General features: G+C 56.2%; 9 protein-coding genes across 9 annotated transcripts; 6 read left to right on the top strand and 3 right to left on the bottom strand.

Annotated features, from left to right (window-relative positions):
* Positions 1-484: 484 nt before the first annotated feature.
* Positions 485-2,104, top strand: J7T54_002957 (Quinidine resistance protein-like protein; the record flags this gene model as incomplete). The annotated part of the gene is made up of 1 exon (XM_051510270.1): positions 485-2,104. One exon carries the CDS (start codon positions 485-487, stop codon positions 2,102-2,104), a length of 1,620 nt encoding a protein of 539 aa, XP_051358820.1.
* A 44-nt stretch (positions 2,105-2,148) lies between these two features.
* Positions 2,149-2,800, bottom strand: J7T54_002956 (Protein of unknown function (DUF1077); the record flags this gene model as incomplete). The annotated part of the gene is made up of 3 exons (XM_051510269.1): positions 2,149-2,221; positions 2,271-2,626; positions 2,681-2,800. The coding sequence occupies 3 exons, from the start codon at positions 2,798-2,800 to the stop codon at positions 2,149-2,151; spliced, it is 549 nt and encodes a 182-aa protein (XP_051358819.1).
* A 732-nt stretch (positions 2,801-3,532) lies between these two features.
* J7T54_002955 (AP-1 complex subunit beta-like protein) lies at positions 3,533-5,787 on the top strand (the record flags this gene model as incomplete). The annotated part of the gene is made up of 3 exons (XM_051510267.1): positions 3,533-3,774; positions 3,823-4,263; positions 4,311-5,787. 3 exons carry the CDS (start codon positions 3,533-3,535, stop codon positions 5,785-5,787), a joined length of 2,160 nt encoding a protein of 719 aa, XP_051358818.1.
* Positions 5,788-7,714: 1,927 nt separating this feature from the next.
* Positions 7,715-8,566, top strand: J7T54_002954 (uncharacterized protein; the record flags this gene model as incomplete). Its single annotated transcript, XM_051510266.1, has 2 exons — positions 7,715-8,348; positions 8,409-8,566. The coding sequence occupies 2 exons, from the start codon at positions 7,715-7,717 to the stop codon at positions 8,564-8,566; spliced, it is 792 nt and encodes a 263-aa protein (XP_051358817.1).
* A 546-nt stretch (positions 8,567-9,112) lies between these two features.
* Positions 9,113-9,610, bottom strand: J7T54_002953 (Proteasome maturation factor-like protein; the record flags this gene model as incomplete). Its single annotated transcript, XM_051510265.1, has 2 exons — positions 9,113-9,553; positions 9,608-9,610. 2 exons carry the CDS (start codon positions 9,608-9,610, stop codon positions 9,113-9,115), a joined length of 444 nt encoding a protein of 147 aa, XP_051358816.1.
* Positions 9,611-9,866: 256 nt separating this feature from the next.
* On the top strand, positions 9,867-11,933 carry J7T54_002952 (putative ABC transporter ATP-binding protein-like protein; the record flags this gene model as incomplete). Its single annotated transcript, XM_051510264.1, has 1 exon — positions 9,867-11,933. The coding sequence occupies one exon, from the start codon at positions 9,867-9,869 to the stop codon at positions 11,931-11,933; it is 2,067 nt and encodes a 688-aa protein (XP_051358815.1).
* Positions 11,934-12,183: 250 nt separating this feature from the next.
* J7T54_002951 (uncharacterized protein) lies at positions 12,184-12,925 on the top strand (the record flags this gene model as incomplete). Its single annotated transcript, XM_051510263.1, has 4 exons — positions 12,184-12,278; positions 12,343-12,449; positions 12,505-12,684; positions 12,774-12,925. 4 exons carry the CDS (start codon positions 12,184-12,186, stop codon positions 12,923-12,925), a joined length of 534 nt encoding a protein of 177 aa, XP_051358814.1.
* Positions 12,926-13,096: 171 nt separating this feature from the next.
* On the bottom strand, positions 13,097-15,217 carry J7T54_002950 (uncharacterized protein; the record flags this gene model as incomplete). The annotated part of the gene is made up of 3 exons (XM_051510262.1): positions 13,097-13,842; positions 13,897-14,457; positions 14,515-15,217. The coding sequence occupies 3 exons, from the start codon at positions 15,215-15,217 to the stop codon at positions 13,097-13,099; spliced, it is 2,010 nt and encodes a 669-aa protein (XP_051358813.1).
* Positions 15,218-16,426: 1,209 nt separating this feature from the next.
* On the top strand, positions 16,427-19,938 carry J7T54_002949 (putative ARM-like repeat-containing protein; the record flags this gene model as incomplete). Its single annotated transcript, XM_051510261.1, has 4 exons — positions 16,427-16,639; positions 16,699-17,309; positions 17,893-18,271; positions 18,334-19,938. 4 exons carry the CDS (start codon positions 16,427-16,429, stop codon positions 19,936-19,938), a joined length of 2,808 nt encoding a protein of 935 aa, XP_051358812.1.
* Between the last annotated feature and the right edge of the window lie 106 nt (positions 19,939-20,044).

The following is a 20,044-nucleotide window of genomic DNA, read 5'->3' as shown; positions in this document are numbered from 1 at the left end:
CGTCGCATCACACCTGCTTTTTTCGCTATCATGTACGGATAACAGTGCCGTTATGGGCCAGCGTGCCTTGGTCCCCACAGTGAGAGGCGCTATGTTGCGCTGACGAGCAGGCCGTCAGGTTAGACGATCGAATCAATTGTCTACAGTGAAAGGGCGAAGTTTCTATTGCTCCTATACCTATAGGCACATGGCTCGCAGAAGTATTGTGCAGCCTCGAACCCAGCACTAAGGTGGCTGTTTCAGTAGTATTATCTCGACGCGAAGCATCTCATATGCCTCCTCCAGTCAGTCGTCATCGCCGTCCGGGAATAAGAGGCGGAAGTACTCCGTGGCGGCAATAAGAGTCGCCATCTAACAAGTCGCCGAATATCCATGATCAGTTTCAATTTTAAAGGATCTGATCGACGGAATTTTCACTAGAACACTACTATTGCCCTTCATATCTCATGGCGACTCAGTCACAGGCATACAGACGCCACCCACCATGGCCGACAGTGAGCGACAGTCCCACGGCCAAACGGAGTCTCTCTCACGAGTCGATACAGAGGAGACGTCCGATCATGATGAGCCTACCAGCACTCGACCAAGCGCCCTCGAACGCTTCTCATCTATCGTAGGGGACTCTACGATGCCTGATCCCCAGGCTGAAGATGACCAAATGTCCAGGGTGTCCAGCGGGCCGGCCTACAGCACCTTTTCGCCGGCGATGAAGACATGGATCACGGTCATGCTCTCTGTAGGGAGCTTCATCTCGCCCATGACCGCGAACATCTACTTCCCAGCTCTCAACCCGATTGCAGAAGATCTAGGAGTCTCACTCAGTCTGGTCAACTTGACCCTGACAACATACATGATCTTTCAGGGGTTGGCACCGACGCTTTTTGGTGATTTCGGCGATATGGCTGGGCGACGACCAGCGTATATTGTCGCCTTCACCATTTATTTGTTTGCCAACATTGGCCTTGCGCTGCAGAGGAACTATGCGGCCTTGATGGTGCTCCGGTGCGTCCAGAGCTTTGGATCCAGTGGCACCATCGCCCTGGGATTCGCCATGGTCGCTGATATTGCGCCTCCCGCGGAAAGGGGGCGATACATTGGCTACCTGGGCGCAGGTATCAATGTCGGGCCTGCCATTGGACCTTTTCTCGGAGGCATTCTGAGTCAGTATCTTGGCTGGCCGTCGTTGTTCTGGTTCCTGGCGATTGTCGTCACAGTCTGGCTGGTTCCTTGGATCCTGACTGTTCCTGAGACGTGTCGCAACGTTGTTGGAAATGGCAGCACCCCGGCGCAGTCGTGGAATTTGCCAGTGATACAGTACTTTGGAAAGCGCAAGAGCAGTCAAGAGCACGCCGAGACCCGAAAGCTGCGCTTCCCCAACCCCATACGGACACTCGCTGTCGTGTTTGAGAAGGAGATGGGCCTGATCCTCATTCTCAATTCCCTTCTCTATGTTGGCTTCATCCTGACGGCCGCAACTCTGGGCACTCAATTCAAGGAGATCTATGGTTACAATGACTTGCAGGTTGGGTTGTGTTACCTTCCGTATGGTGGCGGTTCGATGATGGCAGTTATTGCGCAGGGATACATCCTCGACTGGAACTATCGCCGTATTGCCAAGAAAGCCGGCATCACTATCAGTCGCCGGCGAGGCGATGACCTGCGCGACTTTCCTATCGAAACTGCACGATTACAGCCCATTTATCCAGCCATGTTGCTAGGAGCCGGCGCGCTAGTTGGGTACGGCTGGGCACTGCAGGTCGAGACGAGTGTTGCAGCACCGCTGATTCTTTCCTTCCTAATTGGTGTGGTCGTACCGACATCATTTCAGACTCTGAACACTCTCATCGTCGACATCTTCCCAAAAGCTCCCGCCACGGCGACAGCGGCTAACAACCTTGTCCGTTGTTTGGTAGGAGCCGCTGGCGCGGCAGTTATTGAGCTCGTGATCCAAGGTATCGGGCGGGGATGGACATTTACTATCATGGCGTGTCTGGTCCTGATTTGCGTACCGGGGCTTCTCTTTGTTGAAAGACATGGGCCTAAATGGCGCAAACAGAAGCTCGCGAAGACCGAGGCGCCAGCATCAACGCCACGAGAAAAGTAGATAGTATGTCTGAAAGCATCGTTACTTTATTGCATCTGGCTCATCTATAATGCTGGAACCGCATTCTCGAGTGACTGTCGCTGGGCCTCCCACATCAGCCAGTCTGACCGCGTGGTTCTGATTTGGTCAGCATCGTACATAGAACAGTAGCCGCGCATTGACTTACGGTAGCAGCCCCATCTGGTTGACCTTCCAGATTCCCACAGCCAATGCCACTAGCTGACAAACTACGTAGACGAGCTTGACTTGCAGCAGGCGTCCCGAGACGGACGGCGATTCGAAGCGCTCAAATGCCTGTTGAGTGTTGACGATTCCCATCATAGGATTCTTGAAAGCCATGACTACCATCATGATACTGAAGATCTGCAGGGAGCTGCCGGACATGTACATCATGATGGCCGTCATAGGCAAGCTCTTGACTGGCGCAAGCGCAACCTCCCAGGCCTTCTTCAACTTTAGCGTGTCCATTTCTTCGGGCGTTTTCGCTTGTCGAGGCTGGACTTTCGCATCTTTACCAGACTTCTAGTTCTCGTTAGCGACGGCCCTCAGACATCTTGTCCTGCAACTGCGGCGCACCTTGTTGCTAACGCTGCTGCTGTGGAAGCCTGGCGGGTCGGGGATGCTCGAACTCTTCGATTTAGCTGCGGGAGGTGACTCGAGCTGCAGCGCCCAGGAAGCAGCCTGAGGTTTTGTCATATTTTCGAGCTCGTAAGTGAAGTAGCACAATGATAAATTGTCGTAGGTGGCGGGCGGTTGCGGATGAAAGGCGAGTAATTCGTTTCCGGCGGGTTACGCAGTCGACGTCGGATGGGTGACCCACATCACCTCCAGCCCTTCGTATCGATAATGGGAGTTCCGCAGGCGCCGCAGGCGAGTAAGGTACCGCCTGGTGAGGAGGGTCCTTCCCCTTTTCGCGGCAACAACACAATCACGACAAACCTCACCAACGACCGACAGAGTGTCGACTAAGCAACTTGCTATACTGTGCGCGAACCTTAGCCCCCCGGGCGCTTGATCCAGCCGCTGTCTCGGCACACATGTGACGTTTTCCTGTCCCCCTCCACGAACAGCTCGGTCGCGATAGAGCAGAGTCTCACCCAATTGGCTGGCCGCGGCTTGGACCAAGACGACGCTCTGAAGAAGGTGGTGAGGGGTTGCAAGTGAATGCGTCTTGCATCCCGTGACGGAAACAGAGGAACCATATCTGTTGGTAGGGGCTCTACAAATACGGCAACATGTCGAGCTCCGCTGGAGGAGGAGACTCCAAATTGTTCGCGAGAGTAAGCAACGCCCATTGTCTTTTTTTTTGCAGCACGAGAAACGCCGTGTCAATACCCGTCAGCTGTTCCTGACTGGCGTCCTGCTATCGTTTATGTGACCTTTCCACCGCGTCTGCTAAGCTTGGCAGCGCTGTGGCAGCTAAACATCATGTTCTTCGCATTTGTACCGCCGCCTCACTACGAGCCCAGACTAAAGACTAGACAGGGCAAAGTCGCCGAACTGCGCCTCGAGCTGAACAGTGGAGGCAAGAAGGACAAGAATTATGCCGGCAAGAAGATTGCGCTCAAGAAGATTGTGGCCAATATGACCATGAGTAACAATGACATGGTAGCTTTGTTCCCCGATATCCTCGGCTGCATGCACTTGCAGAGTCTGGAAATAAAGAAGATGTGAGTTGCCCAGGTCTGCGCACCGCTGCCAGTTGCTGATCTCTGCAGGTGCTTCCTCTATCTGGTCAATTACGCACGGTCAAGGCCAGAAATGGCTGTCAAAGCGATCCCTCTGCTGGAGCAGGATCTCGAAGACCACAATCCGCTTGTGCGCGCGCTTACTCTTCGAACCATCTCATACATACATGTACGCGAATTCGTCGAGGCCACCGTACCACTTGTCAAGAAATCGTTACGAGACTCCGATCCATATGTGCGCAAGACGGCTGCCTTTTGTGTTGCGAAGCTGTACGATCACGACAGGCATATGGTTGAGCAGTCGGACTTGATTGAGAGGCTGAACTCGTTATTACGGGATGACAATCCTACTGTTGTCGCGAGTGCTCTAGCTGGGCTGATGGACATATGGGAGCGCAGTGATGCGATCAAATTGACGATTGACTACAAGAATGCCTCCAAGATGGTGGCCATTCTTGCTGATTGCTCAGAGTGAGTCACGGTAAGAGAAGATTGCGCAACCTGGCTAACTTGTGAAGATGGGGGCAAACTTATATATTGGAGGCTCTCATGTCTTATGTCCCTCAAGATTCGGGCGAGGCATCGTTACTGGCGGAGCGCATCTCGCCGAGACTGTCGCATTCGAACTCCTCGGTGGTGTTGACTTGCATCCGAGTCATTCTATATCTCATGAACTACATCGCCGACGAGAAGCAGAACACTGCGCTTTGCAAAAAGCTTTCACCGCCTTTGGTCACTTTGCTCGCGAAAGGACCTGAGGTCCAGTACCTCGCTTTGAGGAACGCGTTGCTCATCTTGCAACGACGACCCGATGTGCTTAGGAATGACATCCGTGTCTTCTTCTGCAAGTATAACGACCCTATTTACGTCAAGGTCACGAAACTGGAGCTCATCTTCATGCTCGCCAACGAGAGGAACATTGACGAGGTGTTGACTGAGCTCCGGGAGTACGCTACTGAAATCGACGTGCACTTTGTGCGCAAGGCTGTGCGCGCTATAGGGAAACTGGCGATTAAGATTGAGCCAGCAGCCCAGCGGTGCATCAACCTCCTTCTCGAGCTTGTGGCGACAAAGGTGACCTACATCGTACAAGAAGCTACCGTCGTCATTCGCAATATCTTCCGCAAATACCCGGACCAATATGAGTCCATTATCGGGACTCTGTGCGAACACTTGGACTCGCTGGATGAGCCGGAAGCAAAAGCAGCGATGGTGTGGGTGATTGGCCAATACGCAGATCGCATCGAAAACAGCGACGCCTTGCTGGAGGACTTTTTGTACTCCTTCGCTGAAGAGCCGGTCGAGGTGCAATTGGCGTTGCTTACGGCTACGGTCAAGCTTTTCATCCAGAGGCCAACCAAGGGACAGGAGCTCGTCCCAAAGGTGCTCAAATGGGCTACCGAGGAGACTGACAACCCCGACTTGCGCGACCGTGCGTACATGTACTGGCGTTTGCTGTCGACAGACATGAACGCCGCAAAGCAAATCGTCATGGGCGAAAAACCTGCCATTACAGCAGAATCAGAACGGCTAGACCCGGCGACGCTGGAAGAGATGTGTCTCAACGTGGGAACCCTGGCGACCATTTACCTCAAGCCTGTGCAGACCGTGTTCCGTTCGGCACGCCCGCGTAGACTGCAGGACTCCCCAGCACTGCAAAGGCACAACACCGTGGCGTTTGGAGAGACACAGAAGAGTATTAGCATGTTTGGACGAGGCGGTCAGCCCAACGACATCGATGTGCGGACCAGAACAGCAGCATCGGCAAACGGCGGCCAGGGCAACATGGGTCAAGCGGTCAACGATGCTGACGTCTACTTCTCAGGCGTGGGCACCCAACAAATGGCTGCCATGAGGATAGACCAGGGGGACGACCTGTTCGGCGGCAACAGCGGTGGACATGCGGCCGGGTACGTGGTGAGCGCACATGCTCCGCAAACTGTGCTTCAGCCAGCACAGGGCGAGGGAAAGAATGGCGATTTGCTGCTATTGTGACGTGGCGATTGACAATAGCCCTGGTCATTACATGATACCTCAGTATAATAAGCGATTCCTTCTACACAGTTCGGGACGGGTCGACACAACGGAATTGCACGTGCCCGTGAAAGACGTACCGTGACCTCGGGTCTCATCCGGGGTATGTCGATAAGCTTATCTCGACACCACAGCTGCCAAGGATCTTGGTGACGAGTTCGTTCGAACGCGGCAGGCATTGAAAAGGGTCCAGCCTCCGGTAACACACCGTGATTTGCTGATTCCTATCACGAGACAAGACTCGGCTCGCGTGCCACGCGTCAGTCTGGTCTTGCCCTCCGCTCGCACTGGGTGTATGCTGGCTTTATAGTACAGTGCTCCATGAGGTGCGGGTGGCGTCCCAACTAACGTCAACTATCAATTTCTGCAATGCTTCAAGCACGCTCGAAGCTGCATCGATGTTTCCAATACTTGGCTTATCCGTAGTACGTACGGAGTACTTTGCCTACTACTACGTAGGTACCGTTATTATGCGCTTCGGGAATCGGAACACAAGGGCGGATCAGGCCCGCCTCCCCGCCTACCGAGGGGCTATGCGCGGGGAACCAGCTCTTGTTCAGCCCTCGGGGACTGTGAAGCCTGCAGGAGAAGACGCAGCAGGAGAGGGGGAAGCGTCCGTCCACGGTACAGCACGATAGGGGTCCTGTCTTTTCCCGCGTATGGACATGTGAGCACAGCTGCACAAGCACTGCATTTTATTAGGTACCTCATTATTTGATGTTTGAACACTAGGTTCTTGGCCGCCTATTGGCCTGGCCTGGCACAAACTATACATCAGACCCTCGCGGTTTCGGCTGCGACTGTATTGCTGTTTACCAGGGCTGCCCTTTGGCAAGGCGATCCAGAAGTGACTACTCCGTAGCAGAACGTTCTATTCTCTGGGGAATCGCCTTGAAGGCTGTGGTGCCGTCCATCACCAGCATTAGTCAGTATCTGAGAAATCGCCCGAGGGCTTTTACTGAGTTCGGAGTGGCGTGACTGGACTGGAAGCAGCCTGTGTTGGAGGTCGCCGGTTAGTAGGGAATACCGGTTGATGATACTGTACGTACTAGCTCCCCGGACCACGTGTAGAACTGGATTTGCAGTTGGCTAGCATCGGAAAGACAAGGAAACTACCATTCGTGGCCTAATAAACCTAATTGGATAATCGCAAACAAATAAAGCATGGGCGAAGGCGGAGGGCAGCATCTGGGCCAGCCAAGCCATGCACTTTTTGGATACGTACTATGTAACCGCATCCAGTCGTGCCACGACCCACGAGTCAAAATGCTGGAGCCCCAGATGGCCAACGATCTCCACTAACGCAGAGAGCACACCCACCATACAGTGCCTACTCCAGCGCCACTCCTTGTGCCCGCCGGATGCCCGCCGGCCTGTCTGCCAGTGCTTCCTGGAGTCTCCCCAGCAGGTTTGTGGGTAAGTGACTGGAGCGAATCGTTAAGTCACCACTTCATGTCCAGTCAGTCCACCACTCGAGACATGGAGCGTCAAGCTGACGTCCCGGTGCTTCTCTAGTCGCCCCGTCTACCTTACCAAGATCCGTCCAACCACCCACCCACCCAACCCATTCAAACCTCCCAGATCCAATCCGGTCATTGCTGAACTTTTTACCCTGCACTCAAATCAACTCCAAACACTGTCGTTTTCTTGGACCAAAGGACATCTCCTTGCCGCGCACCCAATACACCTAGTGGTGTTCCTCACCACCATCCCAAGTTCCCAGCGCGCCTCGCATGTCTTCGTAAGACGCTCAAATCAGCGGAAGTGCTCGCTTGTCACTGCCACATCGACCTGCATATTTGCATAGCAGTGGCGGCTGTGTACATGCGAAGAGAGACACTCTACCCAGGTCCCCTGCGCTCCATTCATTCCAGGCCCGCGAATCACCATGTCAGCACCGACCGACACCACCCACGCGACTACAACGACAGGTGCAGCACCCGCGATCGACTCTTCTCATCTCGAGCAGCCCAACGACGCTGTCCCGATGGAGAGCATGGCGAACGGCATGGAGACGGAAACCAACAAGCCATCGACGTCCCCTGCGGCGGACGCAACGACTGCGAAAACAGTCCCGAATGAGCCCGCCACCGAGGCAGGACCATCAACTACCGCCAACGCCGATGGCGAGGCCACTGCTGGCTCCCCCGTTGACGGAACAGAACGTCCCGTCCGGGAGCGGCATGACTCAGTGCTGGCCATTGGTCCTGCGCAGGACGAGATCAAGGCTGTCACGCCTGGCGGCGATGACCTCGGCCCTGTCTGCAATATCACGCTTCTCCTCACCAGCGGGAGCCGTCATCCGTACAAGATCAGCGCAAAGTACTTGTCTAGGAGGAATGTCCCTATCCCTGAAGAAACCGACTCCGGTCTGCCGGACCCCTTCAGCATCAGCGTATACACACTCAAGGAGCTCATTCTCAGGGAGTGGCGCGCCGAGTGGGAAGAGAAGCCGGCGAGCCCGGGTGGTATCCGTTTGATTCACTTTGGAAAGTTGCTGGATGATAAGGAACCTTTGCGGAGTATGTGGACCCTGTCACAAACGTACCGGTCTTTGATGGCATGCTGACAAAAGACCACAGAATATCAGTTTGTTCCGGAAAGCCCCAATGTTGTACATATGAGCATCCGCCCTGCGGATCTGGATGAAGACGAGCCCAAGACCGGGGGTAAGAGTCCCTCCCAAGCGGGAGGTGACGGCGTCCGTGAGAGGTCAGGCGGCTGCTGTGTCATCCTATGAGCGACTCGAGAGTCTGTTCAACATTGCACACCATCACGCCAGCTGGTGGTGCTGAAAGCATTCTAGGCAATGCTCCCCTCGGATATTTTCCCGATTACTACCCTCGTCAGGGATGGATATAACCGTGACCGGCCGTTGTGCCTAAAGACGGCAGGTGATGGCCCGGTACATACTCACTCATTTGCACTTTCGCAGCGTTGGGTCATCGTCACCTATGTGCGGTGACGGCGATATATGGAACACGACATGACCCAACAGCGGTACATCAGGGGCATCAGGCGTCACAATGGCGTTTTGGACTGGGATTTCTTTTCGTGATGATTTGCATGTGCAACTACGCTCTGGGTCTCTGTTCTTGACGTTCATATCTGTAAAATGGGGATCTTCATCTACGCGCCGGGCATTGGACCGGCTACGCTGGGCATCTTGATGGACAGGATAGAAGAACGCAGTTCATTCCACCATCGGCGTGATTGGATTCCGTTTCTTTGCATTAGCCTCGTGAGGACCATGTACAAGAAGGCCTGTTCGTACCACCATGTCCCTTTAAATCTTGAGCTTCTTCTCCATCTCCTCGTGAATACCAGGCACCTGCCTCTGCTCCTCGTTCGTAAAAATGTCCTCCCATGTGATCATGTCATCGCGGCCCATGAGAATATCCTCGTGCACGCTCTTTCCGGCTCCATTCTGGAGCGCCAGAGGCCGCCACTCGCTGTCTCGCACCATCTTGAGCTCCATACCACGGCGCACGGGCTCCGCGAGGCCATATGTACGACGCAGCGTGTTCATCTTGAGGGCCTCCTGCGTGGCCTCCCAGTTCTTGAGTCGGGCCTCGAGTGGGTGGGCGGAGGCAGGGACGCTGGCATCGTAGGCTGAGGGGGCTACGCCGTGGCGGAGGGTGTCGTGTACGCCGGGCGCCGAGGGGGCGGACGTTGTCGTCGCTTGGAAGGTGTCGGCGTGGCCGGATTGGGGGACGATGCGCATCGACTGGAGGAATTAGATATTGTGGTAACTGATGGGCGACGCTTGAGGGGAGCTTACCATCTTTGAGGCCTGGTGTGGGGGTAATCAAGGGTCCAAGATCAGATGTGTTGCTCTTGAATGCGTGGGAGCGTCAAGTGATGCGTTCAGAAAGGCAGACGTATGCGTTAGGCGTATGTTGGTTGAGAGGCCGCAGTAATAGTCGATTGGCCGTCGATGATGATGAAGCTCAAGCTGCCTGCAGGCAACGCCCAGGCCAACGCCGCCAGTCTCTCGACCCGCCCCCACATTTCGTCCACCTCAGGCTTAGGCCCGACTAATGCCGATATCGCTTCCTTCTGTCTCTGATGATAGTCGATCATCCTTTCAACAGCGGCACCATGGTACAAACTTCGACTCTAATCTGTCCAACTTGGATAATGGGTCAATCAAGGCCCTGGCCGCAGAAAACATGCCACCCTTTACCTCTCGAGCGCCCATAATACGGATCGCCAATGGCACCTTCTACCGCCACCATCCCAATTCGCAACCCTCGCATCCAAATCCGCCGCTCTTCAGCGACCTGAGCTTTGAACTGCCGTCGACGTCTAGCCCAGCGACCAATTGGTGTATCGTCGGGCCCTCGCTAGCGGGAAAGACGACCCTTTTGCAAGTTCTACGGGGCAGACTCCTTTGCGAACCACCTACTGCGAGATCCTACCCCTACCTTGCGACAGATCAGGTGCCGGACCGCTTGAAAGCCCCGAACAAAGCGGTGCAGTATGTTGGCTTTGATGCTGACTCTGGAAACCTCGGCGGTGGTGGCCCGGCGACATCGGCTTATCTGTCTGCACGGTATGAGTCAAGAAGAGAGTCTACAGACTGGTCACTACGTGATTACCTCCTGGGGAACACGCACCTCAATCCTCTTCAAGCCTTGCCTGGCGAGGAAGAGGAGAGGAAAACTACGACGCAGCTTCTTGAAAGGGTGGCCACGGACTTGAAACTCGCCCACCTGCTAGAGCTACCTGTCACGTTTCTAAGCAATGGACAGGGGCGCAGGGCGAGGATTGCTAGGGCTCTGTTGCGGAGACCAGAGGTTCTCCTCTTGGACGAACCTTTCATGGGCCTTGACCCGACGACGGTGCAAGGCTTAAGCCCTGTATTGAAGTCACTCGCGGACAAGGCAAGCCCGCGGCTGGTCCTGACTGCGCGCCCACAGGATCCTCTGCCTGACTGGGTCACGCATTTGATTTACCTACGAACGGATAACCAGATTGGCTCAATGGGGTCCAAAGAGGAGGTTCTCGGAGGCTTGAAGATGTACATGCGGGGTGTGAAGAATGGGAAGCTTGCTGAGGATGTGACACTGCCTCTGCAGACTCTGGAGGGTATTGGTCGTGTCTTGTCAGACAAGGATTCGTCGACTTCGGCCAGCCTTGGTCAGGCGGCCTCGTACAGACTCCAACCGACAAACCCCGATGCGGAACCGCTTGTCGAGATGGAAGGTTGCAAGGTGCGATACGGCGACAAAGTGGCCTTGGGCAATTGGAGCCTGAAAACGGCCGAGGGTACACGCGAAGGGCTCGACTGGACGGTCCGTCGCGGCGAGCGCTGGGGCGTCTTTGGGCCCAACGGTTCGGGCAAGACGACGATCGTGTCGCTCCTGTGCTCAGACCATCCTCAGACTTATTCTCTGCCCATCAAGCTATTCGGTCGTAGCAGGTTGCCCGAGCCTGGGTCCGGGCAACGACCTCTGACGTTCTGGGACATCCAAGCTCGCATTGGTCACTCGAGCCCCGAGGTTCATCAGCACATTCCACGCAGCCTGACGATTCGACAGGTCATTGAGAACGCGTGGGCTAGCACTTTCCGCGCCCCGCCCAAGCTGGACGTCGACGCAAAGGACAAGGTCGATGCTGCCCTCGGCTGGTTCGCCCACGAGCTTCGGCCAGGTGGTGCGTCTACCACGACCGACTCCCTGGACTGGGCGAACGAGTACATGTTTGGCGAGCTGTCCTTCAGCGCGCAGCGTGTTGCGCTATTTATCCGGGCCATGATCAAGTCGCCCGATGTCGTTGTGCTCGATGAGGCCTTCAGCGGCATGGACGATGCTGTTCGTTCCAAATGTACTGTGTTCCTCACCGAGGGCGAGACCAAGACGCGCGGCGACTACGGCAAGATCATTCCTAGCGACGTGCGGGATGTCAAGATTCAAGGTTTGACGGACCAGCAGGCTCTGATTTGCATTGCCCATGTGAAGGAGGAAGTGCCAGAATGTGTGCGAGAGTGGATGTGTCTTCCCGAGGCCAACTCTGGGGAGGCAGCGAGGTTCGGCAGGCTAGACGGGCCCCTTGCTGGCGAGGAGGGGCGGTGGCATGAGGTATGGGGTTTCAAGGCCTCGTGATATTGTACATGATATGCAGCGTATATTTTGCATGACAAATCGTCGTGGTCGTCGTCATGTGAGGCCGCCGTGTTCTTGTTCTGTAGCGTGGTGCGAGTGGTGTGCTCACACTGTTGTGGAGGCACATTGAATCAGCCTGGACACAGTGCGCGCGTCTGTCTCCCGACCTCATGTCGTAGCACGCCATCATCTGCACCAACTGACTCCCGCGATCTTGACCCAAGGAACCGTCTTCTGGCGGTCGTTAATTATGTCGCGAATACGGCTAGACGACGAAGATCTGGACCCACGCTACTGTGTCTCTACACAATCTCTCACTACGCCCATTGAAGTCGGCGCATTCGGGTACGTCTCGCGCTTCTGCCCACTGTACGGGAGGCGCACCACTAACCAAATGGCACACTTGAAGGCCTACTCGCGCCGGAACGTCCGCGTTTTTCGCGTGGCCGCCCTTCGGGCCTCTGCTATTTGACAATGAGAGTTCCGATGCGCGAGATCACTGCGCCAACGAGCGGAGTACGTCCACTGCATCATGGCGAGGGCGGAACGGGTGACTAACGAGCGATGAAAGCGTTTCTCTCCTATCTGCGCCTGTCGATGACAATGGCCGTCGTGTCCATGGCCATCACCCTATCTTTCCACGTTAAACATCAACCGGGGGAGTTTGAGCGACGGATGGCCAAGCCTCTGGGCGTCGTGTTCTGGTGTCTGTCTGTGATGATGCTCCTCATAGGACTGGGCAACTACATCCGTGAGTTTGTTCCGAGCTTACTCCCGGCACGATACGAGAGTCTATGGACGTTGCGCAAGACGGGAAACGACTGACTTCGAGGTGTGCAGGCACAGTGGACCAGTACAGTCGACGCATGGCCATTGTGCAGACGGGATTGAAGACGCAGCTTAGCCTAGGCGTGCTGGCCAGTTGCATCGTCGGCACATGCGTCGTGCTCATCGCGACCGCGCAGAGCGAGGAGGCGGCATCTGTCAAATGAGACGAAGAGATATACTTGGGAGATCCCTGTAGTTTTGCGCTGCCATGTGTCATGACCCAGTGATAGATATATATGCTATGCATTGAAGCACGTACGCGCCCAATGGTATATTCCAAACGCCCCCATCCCAATGATTTGACTCGTGCTTGTGCAATTGAAGAAACCCGCTGATTACATGTAGCAAAATAAGTCATCCGCAAAGGCGTGCGGTTGCCGTTCCAGCTGCTCATCCTTGCATTGGCCCACCTCTGTCATGAACCGCGCGCGGTAAGCTGCGGCATCGTCGTCGAACGCTGTCGCCGAGGATCCCTTGCCGTCCCAGCTAAGCATGGAGAGGCTTCTCAAATTTGGCAGGTTGCCACCGTGTGGCAAAGTGTGTAGGATGTCCACATGCCAGTGCGGTTCGAAGACGGCGGTTGCCTCATCACCCACGCCTTCTCCCATGGCGTCGCGTCGTGCTTCGTCGTCTTCGCTGTACTCTTCCGGCACGTCGGGGAGGTCATTATGCACGCCCACCACCACCCTCGACGTCTCCTGCCCGGGGTACATGCAGTAGTATCCACGTATGCGCGAGAGTTGCAACACATACTCTAGCCATGATGGGTACTTCTTGCTGATCTGCTTGTGGGCCAGCAGAGGCGGCGACTCTGTGGACAAAGCTTGCAGTTCGAGGATGTGTGAGATGAACCCGTGCAGTTCCATCCACTTGTCTCCTGGGATGACCATGGCGTCACTGAGAGGTGCCTGCCAAAGGAAAGAAGACCCTCCGTCTTCTACAGGAGCGGGCGCTGTCAATGGTGACGACCCGTCCAGCAATTTGGTCGGCGTTGCTAAGCTGAGACCCATCATCTGCGCATCCGAATTCGTGAGCGCCACACTGTTTGAGTGTCTATAGTGCAGGATGCTAAACTTGAGATCTGCTTCCTGTCAGTGGATGCACTTTTGCTCAGGTTGATACTAAGTGGCCTTACAGTGTAAGAATTGGGGAGTCACCTCGGTGTGAGGTGACAATACCAGCACGTAGGAGTGGCTTTTCGACTTGGGCCAGTACGACTCTAGGAACCTCACAGAACTCTCCTCTGCAGATAGTTTCGTGCGCGGGATGCGGCGATGTAAGGAGAGCATGTTTGGAAGGTGGGCGTTGGCGCCTGTCCGCGGTGGCCATCGAAAGTCGGCGAGGAACTTTTCGGTTTGCGGCTCCGCCTTGTGCGGGAGGTCGACCGTCAAGTGCGGCACGGGCATAGCGGCCATGTCCACCTGCGACAGCGACGTCAGCAGGCGCATGATGTTCCCGGCACCGCTCGTCGGGGCTTGCACGAGGATGTGAATGGTGATCTTGTCCCAGGCCGCTAGCGCCGCCGAGTCCAGCTTGGTGATCCAGGCCAGACGCATCCCGGGTCTCTCGGGGAGCTCTATGATGGCGGATGCGGTGCCCCGTGTCTGGTCGCGGAGTCCGCGCAGGAAGTACGACTCCTCGGCGGATGTCGAGTCGATGAAAATGGCCTGCGGATGCATGTACGTGTTGATATGATCTATGTCACATTGTCAGCGCCTCTCCCATGGCTGAACTACGGCGATTCGTCACGTACACATGGCTCGTGCGGAACACAGCGCCATCCGCTGCTCTGTCGAGTCAACGGCGTGGTCGGGCCTCGCGTCATGCAAGATCATCTGACATGTGTTGTCAATGCCGTTGATTTTGACCAGCTCTTGCAGCGGCACCACGCTCCGTCCCATGAACGCAAAGTGAACGTAATTCCGCCTCTCCAAGGCCATCTGACAAGCCAACGGCAGAAGTGCGGATGCGCTCTTGAGGCTCGCGGCCGCGAAGAGGACATTGCGATTCTTGGGCTGTTTCCCCTCCGTCCCTGCTATGGCGTGAAGGGATTGACCCAGGCTTGGCAACTTGACGGCGCCGTTATATGTCTTCGGCTTTTGAACGCTTGATGCCGCATCGTGCGTTTCTCCGACAGTGCCTGTCGAGCCTCGTCCGGGAGGGGGCCGACCGTTCAAGGTTGATGACCGATGCAAGCCCTGGATGTCTCCGTGCGGACTTGAGGTGAAAGCTTGCGACAGGACGTAGAAGAGGAAGAGGGTGATGGCGATGTAGGCGAGCAGCCTCGCCACGGAGCGGCGGCGGGGCATTCGAACGGCCGCCTGCCATTGTCCATTAGGGCCCTGGTGCTGGTGCTGGCGGACTGGGAGGTGGTCGTCGTCCTTCTTGGCGAGTTCCTCGTCGCTTGCCCATAAGCGGGACGTGGCGCGGGCGCGCGACAAGTGCGCCGGCATCATGGTTCGCAGCCGGCAGGCAGTGGGACAGCGAGGCAAGCTCGGATACTGTATCGTTCGCGATGGAGGCGTGGGAAGGGTGGTGTGGACGCGAGACACGTGTCTCACATTGCGCCTACGGTCAAGGACCTTGCCAACTACCGAGTGTGGTGGTAGGAGCGGGCGTGTAGGGCGAGACGACTTTCGAGGCCTATCGACAGGTATAGGCGATTAACGACGACAGTCAACCTGCAAAAGGGGCTCTGGATGCTTTGATCAATTGATTGAGGTTGAAGTGCAGGCAGCTACTATAGTCTAAGCAGGTGTAGATAGCTAGCTCAGCTCAGCTCAACGGCCGCCGACGACTGGACCCGCCATGTCATACGTCGTGCAGGCGGCTAGTATTAGCGCTAGTCTATTCTAGTTCAGTCGCCAAAGGACAGGCTGCTTCTCTCCCTGATTGGCCTCGTGGACAATCTGGCCTTTGACTCTTCATCAACTTTGTCCTGCAACCTACGGCGTGCGCCTAAGCAAAAGGATTGAACGTACAAGTATTCCAAAAACATCTTGCTTGACGCAGCTGCGATGCGAGTCACCTCAAGTTCACCGGCCAGACAGTGCCTGTGATGGTGGAGCAGCTGCCCGCTCCACTCTACTACCACGTACCACGTACTACATGTACTCGCGCAGGTAGAGAACATATACCACTACCCAGGTTTCTGCGCACCCGTTGTCAGAAGGACGAAGCTTAGGTATATATTTCAATCCCCGCGGGGCAGCCTAGCTACGTCCGTACTCAGCACAACAAGGTACTCCAAAAGTTTTCCCTCGCCGGAACCGGGTGCGCGTCGCCACAGGTATGTTCCAACAGGGTGGCGTAGTGCCAATGCCCGCCTGACATGCCGTCCAGTCTGATCCGGAGAGACACCCACGCACCCAACACGAACGATGGAACGCAGTTGCAGATCTCCATGGGCGCTAAGTATACATGATCACCGTGCATGGACAGAGTACATATGTTGCCTCTCTTGTATTATTCCGTTGTACGGAGGTACCTGAATCCTCTCTCGCGTCGGACATTCGCTGCTCGCCCTCGTCAACCAGCCACACTGCCATACTGTTCATCACCATGAATCCTGCCGCCGCTTCCTTTTTGTAATCCTTTTGTTCATTCTCTATGTTTACCACGACAGCGTGGGCGTGCAGGTCTGGAGCTTTGCAGGAGCAGGCGACATGGAAGCGCATCAAGACCGAAACCATACGACCGATGAAATATCCAACATTGCCCATTTCGTCTACATTCTTGCCGACGAAAGCAAGGGCTTCAATTTCGAGTTTAGCCATTTCCTGTCCATGTATGCAGCTCGGCTGTACTGGGAACCCGATACCATTTCCTACACACCAACGTCGACCCAGACGGCACAGCCATCGCCAGAGCCAGGGACGGTCTCGATGGGAAGTGGAACAGACTGATCTTTACGCATTTCAATCTCGACGTTCGAAAGGTGGAGGTGCCCTCCTTCGCACACAATGGCGTCGAGATCCAGGGACTCGAGCACAAGTCCGATTTCGTCCGCGTCAAGGCCGTCCAGGAACACGGGGGCGTCTACATCGACTGGGACGTCCATGCGCTGCGGGACATCAAGAGCCTGCGGCAGAGCGGCTTCAACGCCGTGGCGGGCAGGCAGGCCCACGGGCAGATCAACAGTGGCACCTTTATGTCGAAGCAGGGCGCCAGGATGATCGACTTGTGGGCCGAGGGCATGCACGAGGCGTACAACGGAGGCTGGACCACGCACAGCAACGAGGTCATTGCGAGGGTGGACGAGCTTCTCGTGCAGGAGCCTGGGGAGATGCTTATCATGGAACGCGACGCCTTTGCACCGGGGAGCTGGGAGAGCAAGGACACAGATAACCTCTTTCAAAGTCATGATGAACCTGCTGGCTTCACGGAGAATGAGCTCGCCGCCATGCGCAGCCTGGGACTGGCCGAGTCCGAGACGCCTGGGGATATCCCGGAATGGGCGTGGAATTGGTCGCACCCATATCTTCTTCACGCCTTCAGTCCGTATCGCTGGCATCAAAAGGTGGACGGCTACGACCACATTTCGCCGGCGTACGTGTTACGCAGAGACAGCAATTTCGGGAGAGCAGTGTATCCGGCCGGGCTGCACATGTACAGGGAGGGCCTTGTTGGGAGTGGACGATCCCTGCGATGGGCGGACTGACGGGGACACGAGGTGAAGGATGCGTGATATGTGCATGGCACTTTGCTTGCTTAATGTAGATGACGAGGAACTCAAACAGGTCCCAGAAGACAAAGAACACGTAGAAGCAGTACCGATGTTCTTGAGGGCAATGGGCGCCGCAAACGTGTTGACAAAGCTCGCGGCGTCCGAGGTGATATTCGATGCTCGATATTGGAGATGCAGAGATGTGTCCTGGCACTGACGGGATCTTCACAGCATTGCCACAGCGTGTCCAACATTTTCAAGTCTTCGAGGCAAGTCTGCGATGAAATGGTGATGTGGCCATCGAGATTTTGTCCGTCCACAAAAAGTGGATCAACCTTGGACCCTGACGAACGACCCTTCAAAAAATTGTTACGACCAAGATCTACTACACTCTCAGCCTTCATACACTCCTCTCCTTCTATTTTCACAGTTGCCTTCACAAACTCGCAACATGGGAAAGTCCAGGCGCAACAGAGGCGCGCACCGTCGCGACCCCATCGCCAAGAAAACCGTCAAACCGCCCACAGATCCCGAGCTCGCTGCTCTGCGCGAGTCCAAGATCTTGCCCGTCGTCAAGGACCTCCAGAATGCGGATCCCAAGCAGCGAAGCACGGCCGCCTCGGCCATCTCCAGCATCATCCAAGACAGTAGGTGTCGCAAGCTCCTACTGCGGGAGCAGATTGTGCACATCGTCCTCACGCAGACCCTCACCGACGCGGCCCTGGAGAGCAGAGCAGCAGGTTGGGGCATCCTCCAAGTCCTGGCACAGGAGGAGGAGGCCGACTTCTGTCTCCATCTGTATCGCCAGGATGTCCTATCCGCCATGGAGTTTGCCTCGAAAATGGTGAGTCGCGATCGTCTATCTCAAGCAAGTATACGCACAAACTAATGAGACACCAATCGCAGGTCTCGAACAAGCTGTCATCCAAGGACCCCGTGCCAGCTGCCGAGAAGTCACTGCTCGTGAGCATTACCGGCTCCATCATCTCTTTGTCTTCAGCATTGGCTGAGGCGCGGGACGAGATCCTCGAGGCTGTCGCCAACAACGCGGCCATTACGAGCCTAATCTTCAGCATTGTCATTCATGGCAACAGCGACGAGGGCCTCGCGGCGCTGCGCATGGACGCCATGGCGTGCGTGATGGTCTTGTCCGAGGACAATGGAAAGCTTGCAGGGCACATCGTTGCTCAGCACCAGCCATTATACGAGACACTGCAGGTTGCTAGGAAAGATCCCTCGGGCGAGGGCGTTCTAGCCTGCGGTATCATTCACAACATCTTCGTCTCACTCCAGGGCCAGACGCTTGATCACAACATTCTCGACGACGCCGAGATCATCCCGACTCTATCAAAGACCATCTCCGCCATCACACCCGCCTCATCATCTACGACCAACGGGCACGGAGAGGGCTGGTCCAAACCCTTTGAGTACCAATCTCTCGCTCTTGAGATCATCGCCTCCATCGGGACGAGTCTCAACTCCGCAACCGACGAGCCCGCCCCAGACTCCAAGCACTCTGGACTGGCAGATGACGAGGAAGGCGACGATGAGGATATGGGCGACATAGTCGACGATGCCGACCCGGACGCAAGCACGGCCAACCCCCCAGAGGCGTCAGAGGAGATGGACGACGACGAGATGCACGCCGACATGGACATGGTCACGGGCGCCGACGACGAAGACGCACAAGCCGGCTCCATCGACGACGTGCCCGTGCTCAAAGCCCTGCTCGCCCACGCCCTACCAGAGCTCGCCCGCGTGGCCTCCCTCGCGCCCAGCGACCAGGACACCCTCCGCCTGCAGGCCCTCGCCCTCGCCGCGCTCAACAACATCGCCTGGTCCGTCTCCCTGATAGACTTTGCCGACGAGCACAACGCCGGCATCCAGTCCGCGTGGCGACCCACCGGCCGCGCCGTCTGGCAATCCGTCATCAGCCCCATCCTCGCCAGCGACACCGCCGACGTCGAGCTCGCCACGCAGGTCACGAGTCTCGCCTGGGCCGTCGTCCGCACCCTGGGCGCCGACACGCCCCTCCAGGCCGACGACGAGCACCGCAAGTTCATCACCCTATACCAGGCCACCCGCACCTCGCCCAACATGGGCGGCCAAAGCGCCGCGCCAGAGGCGGATCCCTTCCAGGCGCTCGGTGTCAAGTGCGTCGGTGTCCTCGGCCAACTCGCTATGCATCCCGCGCCCGTCTCTCTGAACAGGGAGATCGGCACGTTTCTGATGACCATTTTGTCCTCGCTGCCCGACGCCCCGGCAGCCGATGCGGTCGAGGCGCTGAATCAGCTCTTTGACATGTACGGCGACGAGAGCTACGAGTGCGACAGGGAGGTTTTCTGGAAAGACAACTACCTGAAGCATCTAGAGGATATCGTGCCCAAGGTCAAGGCCATGGTGAAGGGGGTGGATAAGAGGAGCCAGGGGGAGCTGAGGGCAAGGGCTGATGAGGCTGTCACCAACTTGACCAGGTTTTTGGCATATAAACGCAAGCACAAGCCGCAATAAGGGGTGCTTTCATTGGAAAATTGAAAGCAAGAGAAGCTCATCGTGTTTCCTTGCCTCGTGAGATTGATTATATCTAATGACTGCCAAAAATCCACTGCAATGGAAC

Source organism: Emericellopsis cladophorae (assembly GCF_022114955.1).
Source record: "Emericellopsis cladophorae strain MUM 19.33 chromosome Unknown NODE_89_length_61360_cov_120_445099, whole genome shotgun sequence".
Taxonomy (NCBI): domain Eukaryota; kingdom Fungi; phylum Ascomycota; class Sordariomycetes; order Hypocreales; family Bionectriaceae; genus Emericellopsis; species Emericellopsis cladophorae.
Note: the sequence above shows the minus strand (reverse complement) of the source record. Positions and strands in the feature narration are given on the sequence as shown.